Source organism: Stigmatopora argus, chromosome 17, assembly GCF_051989625.1.
Source record: "Stigmatopora argus isolate UIUO_Sarg chromosome 17, RoL_Sarg_1.0, whole genome shotgun sequence".
Taxonomy (NCBI): Eukaryota; Metazoa; Chordata; class Actinopteri; order Syngnathiformes; family Syngnathidae; genus Stigmatopora; species Stigmatopora argus.
In genome coordinates, this window is record NC_135403.1 from 11752864 (window position 1) to 11778685 (window position 25822).

The window sequence follows — 25822 nt, forward strand, 5'->3', positions numbered from 1 at the left end:
AAAAAACGCACACAAAACCAACATGGTTGACTTTTACTTTTATCGCCATTTGATGGGAATGAGCATTACATTGTAGTACACAGGTGAACAGCTGTACTAATACTAAAACAAACAAACATGAATACTGATCATAGCAATGTTAAAAAAAAAAAATGGGTTATTGCTTTACCAGAAAGTAGCCGCCACCGGCAGATTTAGGTCACGCCGCCGCTTTTGGACTGGGACTAACAAGAGACGAGACAAGCGGCCTCGTCAGCACTGCGTCGCGTCGCGTGGCTGTGTACAGGACGTTAATTATGAGAGACATAATGCCGGGGGAGATAACAAGTCAACCTGGGATGTGAGGTAAGCACTTTCGGCAGCACAGATTCAGTTTTCGTGGAGTTAGTGGCGCAAAAAAAAAAAAGAACAAAAGAAAAAAACACACACACAAAAGTGACTGGTGATGATTGGGGTGGGGGTCAAGCACCATTTACAAAATGTACATGTGGTCGTTTTAATCCTGTGGTTTTAGAAGGCTCTATTTGAGGGATGGGGAGGCTTTTTTTTCTGTCAGGGGCCATTCCATTTGCAAAATTACTCGTGCAAATGGGGATGTATAGTTACTGAAACACACTTTTAATAACTGGAATTCTTTTAAATACAAAAAAAAACTGATGTTAAATGTTTCCCCTTAAATAAGAAGCTGTAAAACACTTGGGGGGGTTAAAAATAAACTAAACTAAAATGTATTTAAGTTCTGTAAGTATTTACTCTTAATATACAAACAAAAAAAATCCCCAATGTTTCGACTGTATCTGTGATCTATAATTTATTTAATCCTACATCTTCATAATGTCTCTTTTTTTTTTACATTATCATACCCCATACGAAAAACATGGCCCCTGAAAGAGAAAAAAATCCACATTTGGGCATACTCCAGGGACGCTGCAAAGATGAATAAATAATTACAATAATCAAAAATAAAAGGCACACGAAAGATCCTGGGTGAGATTGGCACTAATGCATGCTAAAAAATAAAAAAAGAAACGTATCGCCAAGTATGAATATGAGTGAAATATTCTAGAAAGGGGTGAAGAAAAAAAAAAATCATGCGCAAAAATCATCTCCCAACGTATCGCAGCGAGCGTCCTTGGTGTCAGCTGATTTCAAGTCCTCTAGTGTGGGGATGTACAGTAACTAGTGTACACGGGATATATATGTACGTATGTATACACACGCTGTGTAACTGTGTATTTGTGTGCGTGTTTTGTTTCAAGTCCAGGGTAAGCCGCCACAGAACCCCACCCCACCCAACCCCACCCCAACCCAACCCGCCACGGCGGGTCACCAGTAGAAGGAGCGAGTCAGGAAGTTGGCGGCCGTGTTGAGCCAGCCCACTCCGTCCGCCACCGATCCCACGCGCGTCACCGCCTTGTCCGGGTCCTGCGACGGACTCTCCTCCTCGGGCAGGTAGTCCGGGATGTCCGTGTTCTCTTCCGCCGCCGACGCGCCGTCGCCCTCTTCCTGGAATGGCAAGATCAGCTACCGCACAGACAAATGTTAGGACTGGGTGGGCTCACGTTTCGACGCTGATTTCAATTCTGTTATGTATTGTTTCGACTTGTAGTTTTCATTTAAAAATAAATATCCAGAATTCTACAGCACATTGGAGTTGCACAAGGATAAAAAAAGTCAAGTAGACAAATGTAAGAGCTGCAGATATAGTTGAAATTGAGCGAAGAGTGACCCCTGTTGGTCTTAGCGGGCATTAACGGATTTTATTTTATTATTTAGTTACAAGATATTTTAAAATAAATATTCTCTGGTCTTTTTAGAGTTTTTTTCTCCATTTTGTCATTTTAATTTGTATTTCTTTTTTTACTAAAACAACAAATTAGGAGAAAACTTAATATTCCCTTTTTTATTTTTAATGTTTTAAGTATGATTTCTGTTGTCCTGATGATCTTTCATTATGGAATACAGAAACAATTTAAATGTTATTTTAGCGAGAAACATAGATGTTTTATTTATACGGGCCGCAAATAATTACATCCGATGCCAGATCTGGCCCCTAGGCCTTGAAATGGACACCGGTGCCTTTGGTTAAATGTTACTGATAGTGTTAAAGGTATACATAATGTATTATCGAATTATCGCCAGGCTTGTTGAAAAGGTATCTCTGTCCATGGCCATAAAAATGGTAATTTACACCCTTATAAAACACAGTAAATAAGTAAATATTGCTCACCTCTCCTCCATCATCCGTTCTTAAAACTTGCTGAGCTTTCATGACTTTAGTAGAGTTGATGGCTGTGCCCAACGCCTGTCACCATAAAAAGTTGGATTTATTTCAATAATTCTCGGTGCACTGTGCGATTGTTGTAGCTTGCGCTCACGTCAGCTTTGAGGTCGGATCGGATCCTAACGACGCATCTCTTGACGGCCATTTGGAAGGTGAAGCTGATGACTCCTCGGATCTTCAGCAAGGCCTCTTCGCAGAGGCTCCTACGAGTCTGGGGCGGGAGAAATATTGGCAGGATTTTAAAAAATGGGGGAGCGTCCAACTTAAAGACGTGAATGGACGGCAGGTACCGACCGGGTCGTCCAGTCCGTCGATGTGCAAGACCACCGTCTTGGCCCTCTTGTTGTTGGAGCCCAGGAAGAACTGAGCCTTACGCCGGCAGGAGGCGGCCGCCGCCTCGGCCTGCTCGGCCTCCTCCTTCCCGGCCGACTGAAAGATCTCGTAGATCTCCGAGGCCAGCAGTTTGGTTTCCCCGGGCGACACGCTCCTTGGAAAGAAGAAGAAATGTTTAAATTTGGAGACACTTTGTTTGTGTTGCTATATGTAGAATTTTTTTCTTATGATTTTTTTTTACATTTGCTATATTCTAATAACTCACTGCACATCCACAATACATTCTTAGTCTATTTAATTTTCATTACCGCCACCAAAAAGCCTGCAGTTAAATTTTAATAAACTAATTTGATGTCAATTACTATTCTTACTTGACAGAATAACTTGAATTTCAGGTCAAATTGAACTTTTACAAAAACGCACTAAATGTTTTTCTCATTTTTATTCCAAACAAAAGCCATTATTTAAAAAAAAAAAATACGTAGTGCTATTTCTTACAATATTAACTATTTTGTATCATTAAAAACTTGGATTATATTTAACAGGTTTGACTGAAATTAAAGTCACAACCAATCCACCATCAATGAGAGACCATATTTTAATATGCTTGACCTTATGTGCTGTGGATGTTAAGAAACTATTTTAAAAAGCTGAAAATACTGTACTATGTCAGACTTTTGTGTCAAATCTACCACAATGTGGCGTTGTCGTTTGGCCTTGGCAGAGGTCTGCAATTAAAAAGTAGGGGTCTGAAATTTGTAATAATACAACCATTATAGATTTTTTTTTTTAGAAATAAGAAACTTGATGATAAATAGTAACTTTTGAGTGACTTTTTGGGGGAACACTACAGGAGGAGCCCGCTAGAATAATCAAAATAAAGCCCATGTTAAATGGTTTGGTGCAGTTTGCGTGCCACTTGCTTCTGCATGACATTATGCAAGCTCAGCATCATGCCCAGCTCGCCCTTCATCTTCTCCCTGTTGGCTCGACATTCTGCCAGGTAGCGGACAGCCTGCACACACACACATACGCGAGGACAAGACACTTAAGCATACGGCCATTTTGTGGCATGCCAAAACACTCACTCGTGTTATTAAAATAACAACCACTGTGCTTTTCACAACTTCTCTGTTTAGGGATACTAAGAGCAAATGTTATTACCTAAAACACTTTAAATTGAATTCCCAATTAAAAAGATGATCAAGTTACAAACTTTTTTGGCACACATGAGCACCAAATTACATCGACAGTCAATTAGTTCCACTTACCAGCAGTGCAGAGTAGACCACTTGCGGGTTAGGGTGGTCCAGGAAAAGGATGAGCCCCGGTAAGCATCCCTGATCCTCTACTATGGCCCTGCGGTTAAGGGGGTCCGCGGCCAGGTCCCGCAGTTGGTTGACCACCGTCAGTGCGTCCATCTCCGCACTCATGGTGCCTCCCGTCCGGCGGCCACGCGCATCCAACCGACCTCCACCTGGCTACGACAGAAAAGAAAATTAGAAAGCGGTAATACAATGTGATACAATAAGAATGTATGTTATGAATGATTAGCCCGTTGGCTGCCATTGACCATTGACCTCCAATGCTTTTGAACGAGCAGGTGCTAGCGCCCTCCCAACGAATTGGACGTCAATAGCCTTTAGTTGTACAGACATGTACAACAGAGAAGAGGACTCTTGTTTAAACAAATATTTTACAAACACGTATTTATAACCCCGAGCGTCTCATAAAAAGAATAAAATCAGTGTTTCCTATTTTTTCAGGAAACAACGTGGTGTAACCCAGATTAGGAATTAACCAGAAAAGGGAATTTAAGAAGCTTAAGAAGCAATTGCTCGGCCTATTTATCATTAGAACACTTGTATAACACAATAGTCGAACAACTAATGAGGTAAAAACTTTGGAAGTAATTAATGACCAACAATTAGCTCACGTTCCCATTGTGCGTAAATTCACGCATGACACGCTATAACTACATTAAATATATATTCCAACGCCGCTCAAGTCGTTCTACTAAACTCAACATGTCAGGAGGTTACACGTGCTCAAAGTAAAGTGGAAAAATAAGCATTTGAACGCGTGCTAATTGTGTACTTTAATGATATTGGGTTCGACCCTGAGGCTCACCTCGCATCTCGCCCTATTTGTTAAAAAGACCGAGGCGGGTCGCTAGTGGCTAAGCTAAGCTAAAGCTAACTCATTTCAAGCTTACCTTTCAGTGAGTGTTCGGCGAAACCATGAGACAACCGCGGCCGAACCTCAACAACAGAAGACGCAACGGTGTCACGCCGAGAGCTAAAAAAGCCACTTTTTGACACGTTTAACAAAAGGACTTCATTAACGCTGGGCCCTGCGTCTTTTCTTTTACAATGCTCGTTTAAGCTAGCAGCTGTGCACTGTTTTGGGTTTGGTGGCACGTCAAGTGCGGTACGTTCATTTACTAAGTCCTCTGAAACCGGTCCGGCGGTAACTAGCTTTAAATATAAGACACATTCTCAACGGGACACACAGGTTTACTAATTGAACGCACACTATAGTTCTTCTACATGCTTGGACGGTGTGTTTTGAGTGACAAAATCAACAGCCAATCATAGGACAATTACATTCCAATGCATTTTTTCCATTGGCTATACTATGCGGCAATCACAGTGTTTGCCCAATGGCGGTGGTTTATAGCAACCGATTGGTGATATAATCCCCCTAATCCAATTGGTCCAAAGATTTTAATGCCTCCCCTCCACATAGTCGCCTTTCTTGCGAACATCTGCTTTACAAGGTGGTAACATTCGAAAGGTTGTCAGAAAAGCTTCGAGTCGGACAAGGTATTATCACACACATTTGACGTTGGTACGTTTTAAGAAAGACTTTTAACCGCGATCAAGTGTTGATTTTACTCTATTTTGCCTCGCGATCGCTAGTTACGGAGACATAAAAGTTAGTTAGCACCGCTGGCTAAACCAGTTAGCATCAGGTAGCTACGCTCTTTATTAAAATTGATAAAATTAAATATGGGTTTAAATAATTCTTCTTATGCTGTCAAATTCATCAACAGCCGCAGATTGTCGGATTTTTTTTTTGAATACATGTCATATTCACAATTGATCTCCTATTGTCGTGTTTCTACTACGCTTATAATCGTTTTAACATTAAGGTTTTGTTGATTCATTTAGCAAAAAGTGATGTCATGACTGTTTGAAATGATGCGAATATATCATTGAAGTTCAAAAAATAACAAAAGCCATCGATAATTGTAACATGATGTCATTTAACGAAGCTAATGCATTATTCTGTATTGCATTGAACTCATTGCCTCCCATTAACGATGCTATCCCTCCCCAGTTTTAACTGGGAGGGCCGGCAGCTAAACGCTGCTCGGCTACCCAAAATGAATTCCAAATAAAAACGAAAACTATCTTTTAGATTCCCATCCGGTGATGACATCGTCTACATTGGGGCATGTGTCAATCATCCAATTCTCAGTGCCCCAGGAGCTATGAATAACCACTATGAACACATCGAGATGGACCTGGTAGGTCATCGGAGAAGTTTTCTAGTCTCTCCTCGCATTGAATTATAATTAAAAAATATTTCCTCAGACGTTTGGATCCGCCAAGCCTTACGGGTCTACACGAAGCATCGTTAGGAGGATTGCCAGTAACCTTCCTCTTAAACCCTGCCCTAGGGTTCACTTTCAGGTGGGAATTTTATTCAAATTGGGTGTTTATGTGAACTATAATAACCTCCCCAAGAAGACTGATCGTCCCACCTTGTGTTGACACCCCAACCATAAACAATGGCATCTTGTTCCTTACCTCGCTTTCTTTTCTGTGTCTTTCAGCATGACTTGTTTCTTTCTCCTCCCCTTTTCTCTCTCCAGCTGCTACGCGGAATGCAGTCTGTCTTCTTTCGGTCAGTTTCCTCGCGACGACCAGACTTTTCTTGGCGGAATCCTTTTCTTCTTTCTTAAATTCTGCCGTTTCCGATGAGACGGGATGAAATGCTGACTCGCCTCTTTGCCGTAGTTGGTCCCGTTCAAGGGCGACTTGAGGAAGGAGAACGCCGTCGCCTCGCTCGCCGACATCTCCTGGATCGATCATGATGATGATGATGAAGAAGAGGAGGAGGAAGATGAAGACAGACCTCGGTGAGAGAAAAGAAAATATGGCAAATTAGTTCCTCAGTTTAGAAATGGCACTCTTTTGCAGTAGTTCAGGACCACCCCGCGGCGTGGTGTGCCGGGGCCGCCCACCCCGTTCCCGGAAAAGACCCCTGGTCAGACGGCGCTCGCTGCCCACCATCCGCCGAGAGCCCCCCGACCCCCGGGGTCAGACGGCCGCCAACGACGAGGCCATTCAGAAAATCGGCGCGTTAGAGACGGAGCTGGCCAAGCTGCGGGCGCAAATTGCCCAGATCGTGTTGGCGCAGGAGAAAAACGCGCAATCGGGTAAGAAAAAAATAATTATTTGTCATCGCAAAAGTGTCGTCATGGAAACAAGGGCCATGGGAATAGGCAAAAAATTGGGAGGTTTTTGTGGTCCTAGTTTGCTTTTAATGGGAGCTAATGGAGATTTTTGTGGATCGAATTGAGATATTTTTTGTAGGTCTATCAGTGGATTATATATTTTTTCCCCAAGTGGAAAGTCTGAGGATTTTTGCATGGGTCAAATGTCAATTAGAGCCAATGGAGGTGAATGTTTTTTTTTTGTTTTTTTTTTGGGTGGGTCAAAGTATCTTAAAATGACTGCAAGAATATTTTGTGGGTCTTAATCATTGAGAATAGGAATTCAACAGCCTATGTAAAGTTGTCATATAAAATTTTGTCCCCCCTAAAAAATAGTGTTGAAGGGAAACAAAAGCTCAAGTTCAATCATAATTTAACATAAGCAAACTGCTTCGCTAGAGGGCACCAGAATCCAAATTTTTTACATTTGTATTTCTACTGACCTCAGTGGTCTCCACTGGGACGGGTCCTCTCCAGCCACCACCTCCTGCTGCTCCTCCTCCTCCACCTCCTCCACCACCACCACCACCTCCTCCTCTTCCTCCCCCGGGACTCCAGCGCTCCTTCTCCGCCATGGATCTAATCAGGGAGCGTCGCGGAAAAAAGCCGCAAGTCCTGACAGAAACCAAAACGCAAGCCGACGTCCCGAGCATGTTGGACATCCTCAAAGACATGAATAAAGTCAAGCTGAGATCTGTTTCATGGTGAGTTCAAAGTTAATTACCTGGGCATCCAATCCGCTCATGTTTCTCCTTTTTTTCCCCCCAGTCGGCCGGTGAGCGAGGCGAACCACGAGAAGCTGAAGCAGCCCACGGACGATGCCGCTTCGCTCATCGCCCAAGCGCTCAAAAGGAAGTTTGCACACACGTACCCGCAACGCAATCATCAGACGGAACACGTCAACAATAATACGCCAAGCCATAGCCCGCTGGTAATGTTGAATTCGCTAAACGTGACGACAGAAATTTGCTTTAAAAATAGATTTAACGTTGACTTTTGTCTTTTTAGTTTGGCCAGCACATGTTGAAGTCTACTGGCAAACGCAAGTTTGTCTAACAGGGAAATAAATGAATGCTGCTCACAAGGACAAGATCCAGGATATTCCAAATCAACCATCTTGATATTTGTACAGGCACAAAAGGGATATTTCTGTCAATTGTGTCGTCGTGCTTTGGTGCAATTTTTAAATTATATAAACCATGTTTTTAATATTGTGTTGTTGGTCGCATGTTTGATTATTTATATACAAGGAAAGATCTGTCTTAAATAGGTGCCAATTTCTGCATTAAGCCAAACACTAAGTTGACAATTTTTTAAGCCAAACCGCAATGTGTAATGTGATTTTTTTTTAAATCAATACCTCATTAGATAGTACAATAAATCATTTGAATTCTATTACGTCCCAGTGTTGTTTTAAATTGCGATGACGTGCAGCCAATGTCTTTGCTCTTATTTATACATTGAAATTGGTCATTTTATTGCTTTTTAAAGAGGGAATGATGGACCAATATGTGATTTTCATTGGAATTGTGTTCCACTTATATACTGTTCATTGATCAAATGAATAAACATTTTAAGCCTGATTAAGTGTTTGGAAAAAGTGTATTTTTAGGGTATTTTGCAAAAAAATGCCAGGTTTAAAATACTTTTTCAGAAAAGTTTTATATTAAACTTAGCAGTAAAACTAACTAAATGCAGTAACTGCGCTTAAGCAATCAAATTCAAAGCAGTCATTTTTGACATTAGACCACTTTATATTACAACAATGTCCTGGAAAAATATTAGTTAATGTGCTATACCTTTTCTGACCTTTGATCTCATCACCCTAAATTGAAATGACTTCTGCCTTGAACACAAACAAACCCAAACCAAGACAAGCTGTGTGTATATATATATATATAAAATAAAAAACGTTTGCAACTTTAGTCACCGACAGCTTTTCTTTTTATTCTTCCCAAAAAAACAACAACAGCGTTCGCGTATCAAAAAGTGGAAAAAGAGAGCGCGGAAAGCCTTTACAAAAAAAACTCCAGTCTTGCTCCTCCCGAGAAAACAAAATGTCCGTCGCGATAATTGTAAACAGTTTGCGAAAGAAAGAAAAAACGACAACAACAGTCTTACAGCACTTTTTCAACAGCGACGGTGAGGTGGTGGGGGGAACAAACACCTGCTAATGTTTTCACGAGAGGGTTTTGCACCGCGGAATGTGGTTATCTTCTTCCTAGTCATCCTCATGGCGGGGTTTGGTCACTTAGCTTGTCGCTTGTGCATAGTCGTAAGGCATTTGTACAGCGTGCGTGCTTGCGTGTCGGCGAGTGTGTTTGTGTGTGTGTGTGGCCCTTTAAGAGAGGATCCTCCTCCGTTTTTTATGACAAAAACCCTGAGAGGCTCAGAGCGGAAGAGTTCAAAATGCGTGTATGGCTTCAGCTGCGTTCTGCTTTCCGAAAAAACACCCCCCATAAAAAAATAGAAGAAAAAAAAAAAGTTCGGCGGGTTTATCGCGTGGATGGCTTCGACTGGTTTGTGCTTGAGCGAGAGAATGTGACGTGTACGCGGCTTCAGCTGGTTGTGCTTCCGGAGTGAGGCTGCGAAAAGAAGTCGTAAACAGTCGGGGTTGGTCGAGAGGCAGCAAATGACTGGGCTTGTTACTTTTTTTTTTAGAGGGGATCAATACAAACGCGACCCACGAGCGCGGGAATACTTATCGTCGAATGGCACTTCAAATGTCCTTGGAGCGACAAATAAATAAAAAGAAAATTAAAAAAAAACAAGAAGGGGAAAATACAGCAGGAGCCAACTGAGGTATCTACGTATTGCTCTACGTCAAAAAAAAGATTGAAATTAAATAAATTAAATAAAATCAGTGGTTTAGCCAGAAGACAAATCAAATGGGATCAAGGCGCTCCCCCCAGTGTGTGTATGTGTGTGTGTGTGTGTGTTTGTGGGTGGGTTTGTGTGTCAAGAGGCGTCAGGATACTCTCCTTCCCTGAGGTTTTTCTTTGGAGAGGCTCGCACTGGCGGCGGCGGCGGCGCAGGAGGAGGCGGCTCGGAACTCGAGCTTTGTTCGTGGCTCCCCCAGCTGGCTTTGTTGAGGCCCATGTGTCCTAGCATGGTCTGAGACAGGCGGGTGTCCGAGAAACGAGACCACTCGCCGAACAGCGGCTCCGCCACGTACGTCATGAAGCCTAGTAGAAACAAACAAAAACATTTAAAAAGGTGTAAAATTATGGAATTTGATTCCAATAAAGTGGAAAGTTTTGTCACTCGCCTATTTGAATTTTGCCCACTGTGTTATTGGCTCGATCACAAAGTGGGCTCACTTCTAGTTTGTGCTTCTTCTCCACGTCACCTGCGTGCAGAATACTTGCCGGTCAATATTGGATGGCTTTTTTTTTGGTTTACCGACGGCGTTGGAGACCTTGTTGGAAGAACTCCGCCGTGACTTTGTCACTCCACTGCTTGCTGAGCTCCCACGGCCTGCATGGGTTACAGATGTCGGCGCACTTCAAGGCCATCTGCCATGGACAAAAAAAATAAAACATAAATTTAAAAAAATCAATAATGAACGAGTTCAACATCACTCCAAAATGTCATCCCATTAAAAGCATCACCTGGAGCACAAAGTGTCTGTGGCTGGCGCTACTCAAGCACAGGTTGTTCTGATCCAAGTGCCGACGGAACTTGGACAGGTAGTCATTCTGCCGGCTTATGTCCGTAGCCAGGATCAAAGAGCCCAAATCCCGCTCCAAACTGGCGCTGATGGGCGCCAAAACACAAACGCAGCCGGTCAGTCAACGTGGGGTGCGTGAAATGGGCATCAAACGTGGTGGACGCACCTGTCTTCGGCGGGCAGGTGGGCGAAGAGGCCCGTCTCTCGGAGCAGACCCACCGCGGACTTCCAGTGGTGATTTTCCAGAACTGAGGTATTCTGGGAGAGATAAAAATCCTTTCATCGTGAGAAAAAACATTCCGAATACTTTGTGATATCCATTCAACAAATAGTAAAAATGTACCTTGTAGAGCGAAGCCAGATAGTGGTCAGTCTTAATGAGGAAGGGCTGGTTGACTCCAGGGTGGTCCAGGTCGTGAGTGGCGGCGGCCAGAAGGCCCAGTAGGATGTCGTACGACGTCAGCGACTTGGATAGCTGCGTTCGACAAACCCGCGCCGGAAAATGAGCCACGCGTCGGCTTCAAAGTGGCTGAAGGGCGACTCACCACGGGCTCCCGCATGTAACAGTACATGGCCTGCGTCACGTCGGCGGCGTGCACGGCGTTGTGGTAAGGGTTGTGCGCGTGGTAGTCTTCCTGGACCAGGACCAGAAAGCGCCACAGCCGCACCACATCCAGACGGAACAGCTCCACCAGACCGTACTGGTCCAGCAAGTGGAACGTCAGCGTGATCAGGCCGTTTCCTAGGAGATGAGTCGCGATATTATCATTTAGACAATGACATCAAAAAAGTGATGCAGTGACAAAAATTAAGTTGCAATAATAATGTTTTATAATGAGGCAAGAAGAAAGTTTGCAAAAAATGAATTTGCCCTGGAGTGCCTTTTGTTGTTTTGCTTTTTATAATGTATCCCGACAATTCCGAGTGTGTCCGCCAGGGGGCGCATTTGACCCGAAAAAATAATACGCATGCAACGTTTTTACTTACCATTGGTCAACCTGTCGAAGAGGAAAATATCAAAATTCCAGTTGCCCACTTTCTCCAGCATGCACTGCAAAAGAACGCCCCCTGACCATTAGGCTGCCCGTCCACCATATTGGATGTGGCATCGCACGAGCAAAACAGCCCAAATCTCTCTTACGCGAGCCTGTCCGGCGTAGTCCTCGTCGAGAATGGGCAGCGGGTTGAGCTGGGCGAGCCCTCGCATCAAGCGGGACGAGTGCAGGAACCTCTGAAGACTGAGCAGCCGGCGTACCCTCCTCTCGGGTGCCGAACCCACCGTCGAGTCCGAGCCGCCGCCCAGGCGCGCTGTGTAGACACACGTGTGCAAAGCAAAATCAAATAAAAACACACATACAAGCCACGGTTAGTTACACTTCGAAAACTTGGCCATTTTTTTTTGAAAGCGCAAGCTAATCACGTGAATTCGGACCGGGCTCGTTGCTGACCAAGCTGCCCACCGATAAGCCTTTATAGTCTGGCCTGGCACAAGCAGACCTGCTTTGTCAGTGCTCACACACACACGCACACACACACAGAAAAGCGGCATGACTGAAATCGGCCGCAAGCTGGAAACACGGCAGCGTGACACATACACACACGATGCGTCTGTGTTGTGATGTCGCGGACGAGGCGTTGATGGGACACACGACTTTTGGCGTCACGCGACGACGGAGAGGTGGGCGAGTCGGCGGTCGCAGCGGCGGCCAATCGTACTCACTGTGAAGGTTTCGGAAGTCGATGCACAGATACGGATGGGAGCTTCGGCGTTCCGGTTCAAATCCGACCTGACTTCTCACTCTCACATCTCCTGGAAGAAATTTGCACTTATTTCCTCGAGGCTCATGCAAGCGCAGCAGATTGATTGATTGTGTGTGTGTGTGTGTAGTGCTGTTCATTTGATAGTTCATATTCACGCCAGTGCTTGCGGCGCGAATTAGGAAAAGAAACCCTCGGAAAGACAGACGGCGTTAGAGTGGTGCGGGTGGCGAAAACCCACATTTGCGGTACGCCGGGCGGAACAAGGCGAAGTGTGTATCGTGGCGTTATAAGTGGGGCTGCCGCAAATGATCGATTTGATAGCTGATTCATTATCGATTATTGTGCCGTGACATTTTTTTGGACTCGTATGAATGGTTTTATTTTGTATATACTACAGTGGCATTTACATTTCACTTGTACAATAATCCCTCATTTATGGCGGTTAATAGGTTTCAAGGCCTGCCGGGGAATAACCTAGGGACAATATTTTTATGGTGTCGATTTGATATTGTTTGAACCCTCTCTGTACTATTATTTCATTTAAAATGCATTTTAACCCCCCAAAAAATGTGTTTTATTAAAAGTGCATACCGGTTTTGTTTTGTATTTTTCAAAATATTTTTTTTCTTAAAGAAAAATAAGATATTTACAACTAGGAAGTGAATTTGGACCATTTTTAGGTCAACAATTTCTCTCAATAATTGATTGACTATAGAAAATAATGGTCAGTGAAATAGCTAGGGATGGTCGATTAATCGTGGCGGGCAGGCCTTGGTGTGGCTACACAAAGAAGAGGAAAAAGACAGACGAAGGCGCCGCGGCGTGCAATGTCATCACAACACAGAACCTGTCCTTAGTACCGCCATGTAATTAAATTTGTTATAACTTAACAGAGGTTCAACAGTGCATTGTGTTTCCAGCCTGGCACTTCTAATTGCAAATTCTCACATTCACACACTAACACACACCACAAAACCTTTTTTTTTTCTAGCAATTTTGATCGTTCAACAAATTTCAACCACAAACATGAGACCCAGTTTTGTTGTACAATTTGGTGTGGGCGGAGCTTGGCTCAGTCCCATGACTCGCCAACAAAAAAAAAAAGAAGAATTCTGACGGCCTCCTTTACTCATTCACTGCCATTGACGGACGGAATGATCACATGTCGACCCGCAAATATTTCTCAGTGACCCAACCTTGAAAAGATGAAGGTAGTCTGCCATTTTGGTTTCGAGTGAAAATTCTAAGGTCAAGACTTCAAAGAAATTCTTGACCTTTTTTGGAAACACTGGTTTCACTCAGCAACTTGTCCTCGCTAGTAGGCAGACAAATAGAAAAGGCTCTCAAGGAGTAATACTTCAAAAAGACCTGGCAAGACAACATTTTGTTTTAAAGCAGCCATTTTAAACTCAAACTTTGACATAAATTCACGTTTCTGTTAAAGTTAGACAACCTAACGGAACATTCCGTCAACAACGACAGTTAGCAACATGAACTTTGGTCAGCTTGTTTATCGTGAGAAAGCCAACAAAAAAGTCGACGACTCCACAACGTCAGCCATTTTCTCTCTCTCTTTTTTTTAGTTTGTTTACAGCCTCCGTAGCATCTTTTTTTTCAGTTCAGTCCATTACGCAAACTTGGTCAGCCTATATGGAGAACAGACACACTAAATAAAAGCAAAATGCTCCTGAAAATACCGCCATTTTGGCTCCGGTCTAGTAGACGCATTCTTTGGCCCCTCCCACAAGTGCGATTCACCCCCAAGTTCCCCCTCATGACAATATCGCTGGGGGCAGTCATTCCCAAGGAACGCGGCTCTAAATCGGCGGCGTCATGAATCAAAACGAATCATCCCGCCGGGGGTGACGGATTCACGCGTGCGTGAACGGGTCCGCATGTGCTCTCGAACCGGGCACGTGCATGCACTTGACGCCGTGACGAGCGCACGTTTCGAGAGTCACGGGGTCCGTGTCAACGCCCCCCCCGCCCACATCTGCGGTGCATTAAGGGGGGGGTGCTGGATGTAGGTCATGTCATTCTGTGCGATGGCGGGATGACACTGTGAGCGTGCGATGAATAGAAGCCATCCACAAAGACAGATGCTTTGCGCCAGTGACGTCGGAGAGAAACCGCCGTGGTACTGGGCCGAGTGAAAGGATTAAAAAATAAATAAATAAATAAAAGAAAAAGAAAAACTAAAGCGCCTTTGCTGGGCTCAAAACAAAAACACACAGCAGCTGTTGACTCACAACATCAACAACTGGAAGCCATTCAGACTTGCGTGTTTCATCTGTTCGCCGGTGGATTGCATTTCCTCTCAATGACGCCATCCGCTTCGTCCAAATAAACGTCTCGCTAACCAAAACAGCAAATGAGGGTCGTCGGTAGCAACGTAATTCGTGCCAATTTGCCATTTTGTGACGATATGATACCACATCAATTCACTAACCTAGGACAAAATGCAAACAATATACATGTTTTGGATCATTTCAATGCTTAAAAAAAATTCTGAAAAAAATATATTTATAAAAAATGATCAATATTTTGCTTTTTTGACCCATTTGATTGTATTCTTGCTTAACCAACCGACGTATCCATAAGTAAACCCCCAATATTACCCAACTTGTACACAATCTCTCTTGTGGCATGAATGAATAATCCATATATCCTTTTTATTTATTACATTTTTTAATTTCTAAAATGTCATCTAAGGACCCAGACAAAAAGGGCCAACTTGCTTTTAAAAGTTGACAAAAACTAAGCTCATTGTAATGAAGCGATTACCCAAAAGCTTCCAAAACCGGATTGCGTCAACACGCCAGCTCAAGCATCTTCCCACAAGCTCCGCCTCCTCCTCCATCCTGCTAAATGTTTACAGGCCCTTCCAAAACGGACCCCGATCCAGCCCTTGAACTACATGAGGACACACTTACCTAGCATACGAATGTAGAGCGCCGTCTGGTCCGAGCTGTCGTAGGAGATGGCTCCGCGTCTCTGTGGGAGCAAAAATAAAAAGATAATCAACCACGGTTGTAACGTGACATTTTGAAAAGTTTAACACGCCATCATTAAAAATTGGGAATGTTGCGACACTACAATATCATTTTACTTCCCTGTATGTGTGCGAGTGTGTTCATAAACACTGATACATTTATCACAACGACTAATCGCCCTTGCGATAGCATGGTGTTATCATTTGAGGAACCAAACGTGAGGCCAGCTGTGTGTACACACGCAAAACTTATGATCTCAAATGTTTTCCTCATAAGCCAAACCATTTCAAGGGTGAATCTTGCACTTTGACTTTTATGATTCAACAGTAAAGTTTTTTTTTACGATCCTGACACGCCAGTTCTACCTTACTTTCTGAGCTCAGGTACTTTTCTTAGGTAATTTAGTCCAAGTGGAGCGAGTTTCTGTGTTCTGGTGTCACAGCTGAATGAAGCTACGGTTTCAACGCTACGGGAGTCGCCGCGCTCCCGTTGACCTCGTCTCGGGAACGCGGCGCCCGACACGGAATTGTGGCTCGGCGGGGGGTGGGGTGGGGTGGGGAAGCGGCTCGGGCAGCTGAGTCACGAGCCATTTTGTAGAAGACGTAACTTTGGCTAGCGTGTTTGCTCTGTCAACACGCAGCTGCTACGAGGGTTACGCGCTCGCCTCGCCGTGTTCTCAACATGGCTCGGACAACGGGCCAACTCTCCCGCCTCCCCCCCAGGGGCTCTCCCGAGGCTAGGGTTTCCCCTTTTGAGAAAAAAAAAAGCCCACATTACTGGACGCCTGCCTCGGCGGCGCTTGGCCGTTTAGACGGTGACGGAGTTGGGGGATCGGGTTTCTCAAAGACCCATTCATATTTAGCGGATGGGTTCTAATCTAATCTGGTGGATCGGGGTTGTTTCAGAACACCATGCTCAATTCCCGGTATCATTCATTCAATTTAATATGGTGACTAAAATTAGCCGTTAGCAAATTTCGTTTTTTTTTTTTGGCAGGAAATTAAATCAGATAAAATTCAAGTATGAGCTAATGGGAAATGCATTTAATTTGTTAAATGATGGGGAAAAAAATGCTCACTAGTTTTTGGTATTATAATGAGTTTGAAATTTGAACTGCTAGCATTCTTCTCTTGGTTTCATAATTAGACAGAAAGCTGTTGTTTTTAAGCTCATAATCTGTTCTGATTGACCTTCCTGTGCCCATCTACAGTTACAATTTAACAGCTAACACACTTTTCTTGCACGTTTATTAAATCATCTCTTTAAGATTAGCCAAAGACTGCTTCACACACACACACACACACACACACACATATACACACACTGATCGGATAGCGCGTGCCCTCCGAGGTCATACCACCAGTCAATACAGAGCTAATATTTCACCAGTCAGCAAACAGCTTGACACTGGGTTTGGTCATCTGCAAAAAGCTGTATTTTAGTGTCAACAGTGGGCCGTGTTTACACACAGCACCGTCACTTGGTGCGAACCGTATAGATTGTGTCCAAGCATGCGCTGACTACACAGTGTGTGTTTATTTAGTTGATTTTCCTTTTTTTTGTTTAAGAGGAACGTGACAAAGGTTCGCAGATGTTCGGGTATATACAAAAACTCAACACACAAGTTAAAATGCGTTCACGTCGGTGTATTAGAGTAATACTATAATAATGCTTCCTCTAATAATTAGAAAATGTGTTATTATCAGAGCTGGGCGATAAAACGATAAAGGACGATAACACAGCCAAAAATGAGCGATTCTGAGATGCAGGACAACACAGAGCGATCCACTAAAAGATCCAAGTGAATTCTGCCTGGCGTTTTCTTTGTTTTGTTTTTAATGCCTCGTAACAGCCTGTAATATTTTTATTACTTGATATCAAATGTTGGTTTGGAGGTAAATTTATAAAAATAATGACGCCTGTCAAAAGTTGTATTCTTTACTTTTATCTTAATTGCACAACAGAACAACAAAATTACTTTTTCAAATCATATTTCATGTTTTTTTTAAATGAAGCAACGTAACATAGTTACTTTCATTGTTTCTTTTTCTGTTTTTAATCGTGATAACAATTTTTGGCATATCGCCCAGCTTTATCAAAACGTGTTTTGAAATGCAAAACAACGCACATCCATGCGCTGCTATTTGGACAAGGCGGTTCTATAACCAAACATAAATTGTGTTTAACAAAGGTGTGGCTCCACCAAGGTGTTGAGAAATGGGATGTCAAAATGTGCAACTTGGTGAAAGAACTTTAATAGACAGTTGAGTGAGAGATATAAAAAAACGATTGGGAAATATTATAATAATACTCGGATTGCCAAAAGAAGTCTTGTGATATCCCGGTATTAAACGTCGGTTGCGAGTCTGTGCGTGTGAACGTCCGTGTGCCTTTTCGCCTTCTTTGGCATCAATACTTTTTGCCCTACAGCCTCTGGCGTGGAACAAGGCAGGATTAAAATTTCTCCCAGTCTGCTGGCCAATGACCTCCTTTTACTTGCGGAGGGAGAGGGTAGGAATGGGGGTTGGGTTGGGGTCCAATGGAAAATACAATTGGCCGGACTACGCTGGAACGAGGTCGTTGTAAATATCGGCACCCGATGCCAATCGATTTTGTGACAGCGTTTTGAAGTCACATTATCCTCTGATCTCTGAGAGAGTTGAGTTTTGTTTTTCGCTTCCCCTGGTTTGAACGCCGAAGATTCCGGATAACGTGTTTGTGTTTACGGTTTACAATAAATTGTCCGGTCGTGACCAAAGTTCTCTCTGTTTAATCTCTTACAATTGCCACAACAGAATCAGAAACTAAGAGTAACAAAATCAATCTTAATGTAAAAAATGCTAGATATTGTTGGTCCAAAATATAGCAGATTGGTTTTAAAATCTAGCAGTCTTTTACATTTATACTAACCTTGACAGGAACTCTCCATCTTAAGATTCCATACCCAACATTGTTTCATTAAAAACATTAGATAACACAAGGTTCTGATCTATATTTGTCGAACAGCCGGCGTTACAAACAGATGGTTTAGGCTCGAAGCAGTCTTGAGGACTGACTAATCTCTACATATGGTTTGCAGTCCACCCTTAACATAATAAGCGTGTCCATTGTCCCCCGTGCAATTCCATGAAAACCTCATTTAAACGCGGCTCTGTTTCTTATCTTGGCTCGTCGTCTCTGCCCGAGGTTGCGAGAATCAGGTTTCTGAGGTCACGTACATGGGGGAGTGGGTGTGGGATCACGTGATGTTCAAAACTATGACCTGTTGAAGTACAGGAAGGGGGAGGGGGGGGCTTCCCCATTAGCAAAAGACTGGTATAGTTTTACCGAGGCTAACATTACATGTGAGACGCAAACTGAAACAACGTCAGCGTGCTAGAGGGAAACTCGCTCGAGCGGTTCTGTTAAATCGAGACCTCCACCGAGGCTAAAAATATGGTTTCCCGATAAAGACCACGTCGTGTTTTACGCTCCCACAAGCAAATTATCGCCAGACGGGCTTAACCATCTCTTCCGGTCATTCGGAAGCAGATCCGGATAAAATTGGATTTCGTGCTATTGCGTGGTCCAGAAGAAATGAGATTTGTGCTAACTGCCAACCAGGACGCCAATTTATGGTGGAGCTATTACAAAATAGAGGCCAAGGAGTTGCATGTGGAAACAGAAGCTTTTTTGGCACAGGCCGATATCAGCAAGTTCCTGCGCAATGCCAATGGCTTGACGGCCTTTACAAACAAACTTCCTGTCGTCACAACATTGCAACACAAAGCATTCGGATGCCCTTTCAGTGCCGCTGGACCGTTACGGTGCCGGGTGGCGGAATTCTCTCACTTCCTTAGTCAGGACAGGTGCAGGAACGAGGCAACAACAGATGTCAGTTATTCCTTTGACCGATACCCAAACCCAAGACAAGTTTCATAAGCTTTGGGCTTACGACCTCGCTCACATTCCTCCAGTAACCGAGCGCTAAGCCTCGACCGAGGGTCGGTTTCGGGACCGGGCCGGGGCTTGTAAGCGTTTGTGTGTTACACAAGCGCCCAGGCTGGAATCCACTTGTTGCGGGAGTGTTTTACGAGATCAACTCTCCGTTTGCGAAGAGCTGAAATCGCTCCCCGCGCTCCAAATAAGAAGCCACCTATCGGCAAGCTTTTTCTTTCAAGGGTAAAACGGATGCCATAAACTGCCTTTTATGTGGGCTTTTTTACCAGTGTTCTATCAAGGCAGCACTGTTCACCCGCGTGGGGGGAAGGGAGCCGCGTTCTGCGTTCTCAGCGAAAGAATTTCATTCATTTCAAACAATCATCCCCGGGCTCTAATTGCTTCCCTGGGTCAACTTTGTCTCGGTCTCCGAAAGAAGGAGGACGAAACCCACGCAAGGCAAAGTAAATAAATAAATACAAAGGTGGCCGTCACGTTCTCTCGGCCACGGCGGCACGAAAACAGAACGGTCATGTGATGAGAAGGGGGGGGGCTCTCGCAGAGGAAAACACAACAAGAAAGAAGACCAGTGTCTTGCGTCCAAATGAAGGCAGGATGTGAGGACTCGCTCCCGTTTGTTTACCAAATACTACACGTTCCTGCTTGGGGACAAACATGGCCGCCCGCGGACCGTCCGGAGAATTTTCAGCGAAAACCTCCGTCCGGCGGCACGGGGGTTAAAGGAGGAAAAAAAAAGAAAAAAAGGCTTTGAGGGCGCTTGTGAAACACTTGGCTCTTTCAGCATTCTTACCACATCCTGAATCGACGTCAATGCTGCGCAGATGCGCGCGGCGGCCTTATCGCTGCAGTTTAAAATCAACAAACTATCCCCTCCTCCCTTCTCCCTATCTCTTCCACTGACAGCTTATCATCCCTACGCACCGAAGCGGCCGTAGTGCGGCGGCGGAGCCAACGCCGCTATCTGCGGCTCTTACGCACGAGCTTATCGCTCGCCGTGTCCAAACACCTCTGATCAGAAGTCAGTCCTGGGCCAGAGACTGGCATCGTTCCAATGACGATTGGGGCAATGACGATGGCGATTCGCCCCGTCACAAAGCACGGTTTTGGAGTCCTATCGACTGACCTCCGCTATCTATCTGATGCCACGTGACTTCCTTGTCATCGTTATCTATTCAGTGATCCATACGACGGTGTAAAAAGTTATAGAAGCTAGCCTACGGCAAAGTGATCTATTTTTGAAGGGTATACAGATGTGTACAGATCATTCAGTGCTAGCACACACTGATATATGGTGACGTATTGCAGGAACAAGAAGAAAGGCAGAACCGCGGGCCAGATGGAAGGGGGTTCCGTCTTCCAAGTCGTACTGAACTCTAGCGATCGCTGTGCTAAAGAGGACTTTGGTATTTTCCGAAAGCCGAATGATGAAGAGAAGCAATTTGGAATGGCGAGGATTCAAAGATGGTAAAATCCTCTCCTGAAAACGGAGCGACATTGTGTTTACAAGACGGATTGTCGTCATCAGCGGAGGCAAGAAGAAGAAGAAGGTGGCGGTGAAGAGGGAGTGGTAGAAACAGAGGGCTTGTGTGCTAGCGGAACAAAATAGCCAAAAGAGGGAAGAAGAAAAAAAAAAATGGAGAGAGGCTCGGGCCATCTGCGACTCTGGCGCCGAGCCAAACCACTGCCCACAGTGCCGAGGCGCAAGCCCGACAGCCCCGGTTCTGCCTTGCCAGTCCCGCTTCCACAAACAACAGGCTGGGGGAACCGCATGTAAAAACACAGCGCGGCCGCAAGAAATAAATACGGGCTTAATCCAGTTTGACACAATATATGTACAGTTGAGATACTTAAATAATTGCAATGAGGCCGAATGATATGACCAATAGAAAAAAAGTAATAAACTGATAGTAACAAAGTCTTTATAAAACTTTGATGAAATTCTGCATTGCTAATTTTTGCTCACGCTTTTCCTATTGTTTATTAGCATTAAACGAATAGTTTTTTGGGGAACAACGGTTATTTTGTACTACAATCCACAATGTGTCAAATATTCTATGTTTGTTTGTGGTTAATTTCACAATTAAGATCTAGTGGAGTGTTATAAACATTTTGCACTCTGCCAAATTAGTCTGCTTTTCCACATTTGAGTAATTATGCCACAGCGGATCCCAGAAAAACCTCCAATTTTCCTCACTGACATCACCCAGGCCTACTTAAGTCTTTCCCTGCCATTGACAAAGCTAAATGTCCAATCATGTGGCCCTTCTGCCATCAATTGCAGTGAGTTTCTCACTAGCCTGTGTCCAACCTACTTGAACTGAGAAGATGGCAGCGAATTGTTCCTTCACTACCAGCCTTCTCACTCCTAACGGATCGGATGTCAATCGCTGTCGTCGGCCCCCAACGGGTTAAAAAACACTCTGCTAATTTCCGAGGACGGACAGATTTCCACCATGGCGGTACTTTCATCAGCGTCACTGACATGACTTGTACGTGGAAAAATTGTTCCAATTGGCCAGTGTACGTACAGTTCTGATACTTTTAACCCTTTATAATGCTTCAGTTCATGGCGTTCAGAGGCCGGGCTAAATGCCCCTGAGCACAAAGGGGCAAAAAAAACACTGAGACCCATTGAAACCCCTCACTGTAGTCTTAAAGAAGGCCCCCCGTGAAAACGGGCTAGCTTCAAAGCGGACACGCATGGTCGCGTATGTAGGCCAGGGTCGTGCACCAAGCGCTAATAGCCGACTCGGGCAAAGAGGGTGCTCCAGGGGTCAGGTGGTGACTTCATGCTTCATAAATATTTCCAACAGCGTAACGCAACGTTTGCGAGAGACTCGGCTTTCGGCTTGCGCGAGAGGAAGTCAGCTGAACTGCAAAAAGAAAACCGCTGAGAAACATAAACATTGGCCTCTAACGAAAAGACTGAAAAAGACTCGTGTGGACAAAGCGTAGGGTATTAGTGACTTTTTTTTTTTGGTCATAGGAATTTAAATCTCAAATCGGAACCAGGCCTCTATGACTGACACGCCAGAGTAAATTATAAACTTTTAAAACATTTTCCAAAAAGAGGATGTGAAATGTTTATTTTTTATTTTTTAATGACACAAAACATGCCAGCCTATTCGAGGCACACTTCCACGAGCGACAAAGTAGGAAGTTCAAGCGTGACTTATGTTGTTTCTGCCAATGTGTCAAAGGGATGTTGACATAAATAACAGCGCGGTGGCGTCGGCGTGTTCCCGCTGACAGATGTAGCAAAAATGCCAAAACGATGCCTCTATCTATGACGAACACGCACATGTTGAGGGGAAGGGGGAAAAAAACGCGGTGACGTTAAAAAGCCGCAACAACAGATAAGAAAACGTGAGAGCTTCGCAGGTGACGGGATTGGACCTCGAACACCAGCAACCATCTGCAAGATTCCTACGAATTTAGCTATGCAATGGGCACAAAGAGTTTATTTACCTGTGATACCTGTCTGGGATCGGAGCCCCCAAACAGTGAAGATTAGTGCAACCGTTTGTGGGTTGGCTACAAAAAAGGGGGTGAAAAGTGGATGTAACTGTAACAGAGAAATTAATTTGGACGTAGCTACTTAATGAGTTGGGATCAAAACTTGTCTATCCTAGTTAGATTTGGGGTTTGGGGGAATAAGGTGCTAGGTTCTCAAGGCCAGAAAAAAATGCTAGGGGGGCTTCATAATGAGAGAGAAGGTGGGTGGGCTCTAAAAGGATATGTTCATAAGTATTAAGTGGGGAAAAAATCATTAACTGATGTTGGTGGCCCTAAAACTTAAATATTTGAGGGGTTGTGAGGAATAAGGTGCTAGGTGCTACTTTTATAAAGGCCTGAAAAAATTGCTAGGTGTCTCCCTAATGAGAGGAAAAAGTGGATGGGTTCGAAAGGGATATGTTTATAAGAATTAAGTGGGGAAAAAAACATTTATTGATATTAGTGGCCCTAAAACTGAAAGATTTGAAGGGGTGTCAGGGGACAACAATGTATACCAGCTAAAACCATCTACCACCAGGGGCCCAAAAGAGCTAAATATATGCATGTTTTGAAGGTTTCTGGAATTAATACGTAAATTACAGAAGGTGGCTACACAATGAGCAAAAAAAGGGTACGAGGCAACACAATTATTGGGCTTGGAAAAACCATGTTTACCTGTTACAGCTGTCTGGATTCTGCCTTTGTTAAGGCCTCGGAAAAGAATGCAGGCATTCGGGGGTGGCTACACAATGGGTTTATTTATTGGAGTCAGGATTAATTGAGGGGGGGGATAGGTAAAAGGATTTACCTGAGAAAGCTGCCTTGGATCTGGGGCACCAAAGAGCGACGAGCTGGAGCTGAAGCTGATGGCTCCCCTGCGGCTCAGGACGTGCTTCGGAACCTGCCTGTCCAGAGGCAACACCGGTAGCTGATAGCATACTTCCATTGAAGAGTCAGGCAGATAACAAAGAAAGACTTGGAAAATACAGCAACCCAAAGGGAGGGAAAAAAAGTCAAAATTAGGTTCTACAAGCCCAGTTGAAAACGTTTGTGTTCATTGTGGGCCACTGTGGCACAACTTCCGAAGAGGGCAAAAACACCGTTTCAGCTTCTTTGGTGTCATGGTCATGCCAATAAAGCAAAAAAATTAGGACGAACTCAACTCTTATGGAGATTCTTTCCTTCTCGTTCTGCTCAAATCCAGGCCCGAAAAGCCAGCAGACAATGAGACCTTCATGCCATTTTCGGGGTCTCTATGAAGACGCTTCCTCATTTTTTTTGTGCCCCCAGCTTTTTCTTCCTCTCTCCTTCTCAAAAAAGAAGCGAACGTCCGTTGCTTTTGGGGTTCCGCATGTCCACACACACACAGGAAAAAAAACAAATAAACAAAATGGAGCTTTCCCGGGCTCACATCGGCATATTGCCGCCGAGGGTGAGCCCAACTCCGGGGGGTAGGGGGGGTGAGCCCAACTCCGGGGGCTAGGGGGGGGCTGAGACCTCGACGAGCCGCCGCGGCGTGGTGCTGCTGTTGCTTGGGAAGGACTGGGGGGTCTTCTCCTATTGTCCTTATCGCTTCCCCCTTCCTCGCACGCTAGTCTTTCTTCCAAATATTTCCAAAAACGTTTCTTGTCCCCCCTTTTCTTACCACAAAAGTGGCAGCCAGCCGCGGAAGAGGAAGAGAAAGAGAAAGGGGAACCCCGACGTTTTCGTTCCTAGCTTGACCGTCGCGTTCCCGGTGTCCTGTCGAGAAATGTCATGTCCGTCGAAACGTCAACTCTCGTCCTTCTAAATCCTAAAAAAAACACAAAAACAAACGCCAAGAGTTCATATTGTCCTCCAAACACTCCCAAAACGACACTAAACGGTCTTTGCGGCTGCCGTTTCTTTCGAGAGCGACACCACCTGCCAGAGATGGTGCTGTTGTGGGGGAGCCACACAGAAAAAAGAAAAAGAACCAATAAGATGGCGGCATCACCTGTAAGCGCCGCGCTGATTGGCCGCTTGCTCTCGTGGAGAATGAACGCCGCCTTCCTATTGGCTTCATTCCCAAGACCTCTTCCGAGTGGTGGTTTTCTCAAGGGTATTCCTCCACACAACGGGGCTTGCCCTGCAGCGGTCTCCACACACACACACACACACACACGCATACACACACGCCATTGCCAGTGATTACCTTCCTCTCATGACTCATACTACTCAGGAGCTCAGCAGTAGTGACTCAAGAGATTGCAAATGCAAAAGCACACTCAGCAAATGTGTGTTTATTTGCCATCCAAACCTACTATTGATTTGGGTGTGTGTTTGGGTGTGTTTGATCAAGTGCAACTGAATACACAGGGCGGATGAGTGGATGACCCCTAAGATAAACAAACACAAAGGAGGGATTTATTCATTGCCATCGACGGCAGGGAACGTGAAATATATCCAGTACTTATTTTACTAACTACTACAGCACATACTTTGGGAATACTACAGTGCAGGTTCACCGTTAACGTCACGTTGACGTTAAACCGTCAATTACTGTGTTATTCTGTAGGATTAGCTGTTGCGCTGTTAAGGAGGAATGCAAATAGTCGCTTTGAACACAGTCTAACGGAATAGCTATCACACGAAAACAGTGCAATCCCAAGTACCGTACGTCGTGTCCTCGTTCTTTACCGTAACTCAAAATAGCGACAAAAAAGTCGGCAAGAACATAGAAACGATCAAAATGGACGACTGTCTAGACAGGGAAGTTTACCAGGTGCTCCATCTTACTTTTTTGGGGTCATTTTTCAGTCTGGTTTCACATTTGACCCCTAACAACGTAACAAGGGATGCATTAAGAATGATTCAAAACTTGG

The 25822-nt window shown here is 44.4% G+C and overlaps 3 protein-coding genes across 6 annotated transcripts; 1 reads left to right on the top strand and 2 right to left on the bottom strand.

Annotated features, from left to right (window-relative positions):
• Nucleotides 1-26: 26 nt before the first annotated feature.
• Nucleotides 27-5093, bottom strand: armc1 (armadillo repeat containing 1). Its single transcript, XM_077623956.1, has 7 exons — nucleotides 4833-5093; nucleotides 3889-4098; nucleotides 3541-3632; nucleotides 2579-2771; nucleotides 2379-2495; nucleotides 2231-2305; nucleotides 27-1524 (listed from the first exon to the last, which is right to left on the bottom strand). The coding sequence occupies exons 2-7, from the start codon at nucleotides 4048-4050 to the stop codon at nucleotides 1327-1329; spliced, it is 837 nt and encodes a 278-aa protein (XP_077480082.1). The 5' UTR covers nucleotides 4051-4098; nucleotides 4833-5093; the 3' UTR covers nucleotides 27-1326.
• A 239-nt stretch (nucleotides 5094-5332) lies between these two features.
• Nucleotides 5333-8704, top strand: mtfr1 (mitochondrial fission regulator 1). The gene is made up of 8 exons (XM_077623960.1): nucleotides 5333-5442; nucleotides 6041-6149; nucleotides 6217-6315; nucleotides 6643-6764; nucleotides 6826-7064; nucleotides 7570-7825; nucleotides 7890-8052; nucleotides 8130-8704. The coding sequence occupies exons 2-8, from the start codon at nucleotides 6114-6116 to the stop codon at nucleotides 8175-8177; spliced, it is 963 nt and encodes a 320-aa protein (XP_077480086.1). The 5' UTR covers nucleotides 5333-5442; nucleotides 6041-6113; the 3' UTR covers nucleotides 8178-8704.
• Nucleotides 8705-9042: 338 nt separating this feature from the next.
• On the bottom strand, nucleotides 9043-24901 carry pde7a (phosphodiesterase 7A). 4 transcript variants are annotated; one of them, XM_077623953.1, is made up of 13 exons: nucleotides 24143-24901; nucleotides 23788-23954; nucleotides 15486-15546; nucleotides 12512-12601; nucleotides 11933-12099; nucleotides 11779-11842; nucleotides 11337-11533; nucleotides 11135-11266; nucleotides 10958-11049; nucleotides 10733-10877; nucleotides 10540-10636; nucleotides 10390-10470; nucleotides 9043-10306 (listed from the first exon to the last, which is right to left on the bottom strand). In XM_077623953.1, exons 2-13 carry the CDS (start codon nucleotides 23923-23925, stop codon nucleotides 10080-10082), a joined length of 1491 nt encoding a protein of 496 aa, XP_077480079.1. In that variant the 5' UTR covers nucleotides 23926-23954; nucleotides 24143-24901; the 3' UTR covers nucleotides 9043-10079. The 4 variants fall into 4 exon arrangements, with proteins under 4 accessions (XP_077480079.1, XP_077480080.1, XP_077480078.1 ...); XM_077623954.1 differs by having other exon boundaries at nucleotides 12512-12598; nucleotides 23788-24901; XM_077623952.1 differs by having other exon boundaries at nucleotides 23788-24901.
• Nucleotides 24902-25822: the final 921 nt, after the last annotated feature.

Coding starts and splice junctions, on each gene's coding strand:
- armc1 (XM_077623956.1), bottom strand. CDS start 4,050: ATGAGTGCGGAGATGGACGCACTGACGGTGGTCAACCAACTGCGGGAC. Junction 3,633..3,888: donor TGGTCTACTCTGCACTGCTG/GTAAGTGGAACT, acceptor GTGTGTGTGCAG/GCTGTCCGCTACCTGGCAGA. Junction 2,496..2,578: donor TCGACGGACTGGACGACCCG/GTCGGTACCTGC, acceptor CTCCCGCCCCAG/ACTCGTAGGAGCCTCTGCGA.
- mtfr1 (XM_077623960.1), top strand. CDS start 6,114: ATGAATAACCACTATGAACACATCGAGATGGACCTG. Junction 6,316..6,642: donor GCCCTAGGGTTCACTTTCAG/GTGGGAATTTTA, acceptor TCTTTGCCGTAG/TTGGTCCCGTTCAAGGGCGA. Junction 8,053..8,129: donor CGCCAAGCCATAGCCCGCTG/GTAATGTTGAAT, acceptor TTGTCTTTTTAG/TTTGGCCAGCACATGTTGAA.
- pde7a (XM_077623953.1), bottom strand. CDS start 23,925: ATGGAAGTATGCTATCAGCTACCGGTGTTGCCTCTGGACAGGCAGGTT. Junction 11,843..11,932: donor ACTACGCCGGACAGGCTCGC/GTAAGAGAGATT, acceptor GTTCTTTTGCAG/TGCATGCTGGAGAAAGTGGG. Junction 10,471..10,539: donor GGCGGAGTTCTTCCAACAAG/GTCTCCAACGCC, acceptor TTCTGCACGCAG/GTGACGTGGAGAAGAAGCAC.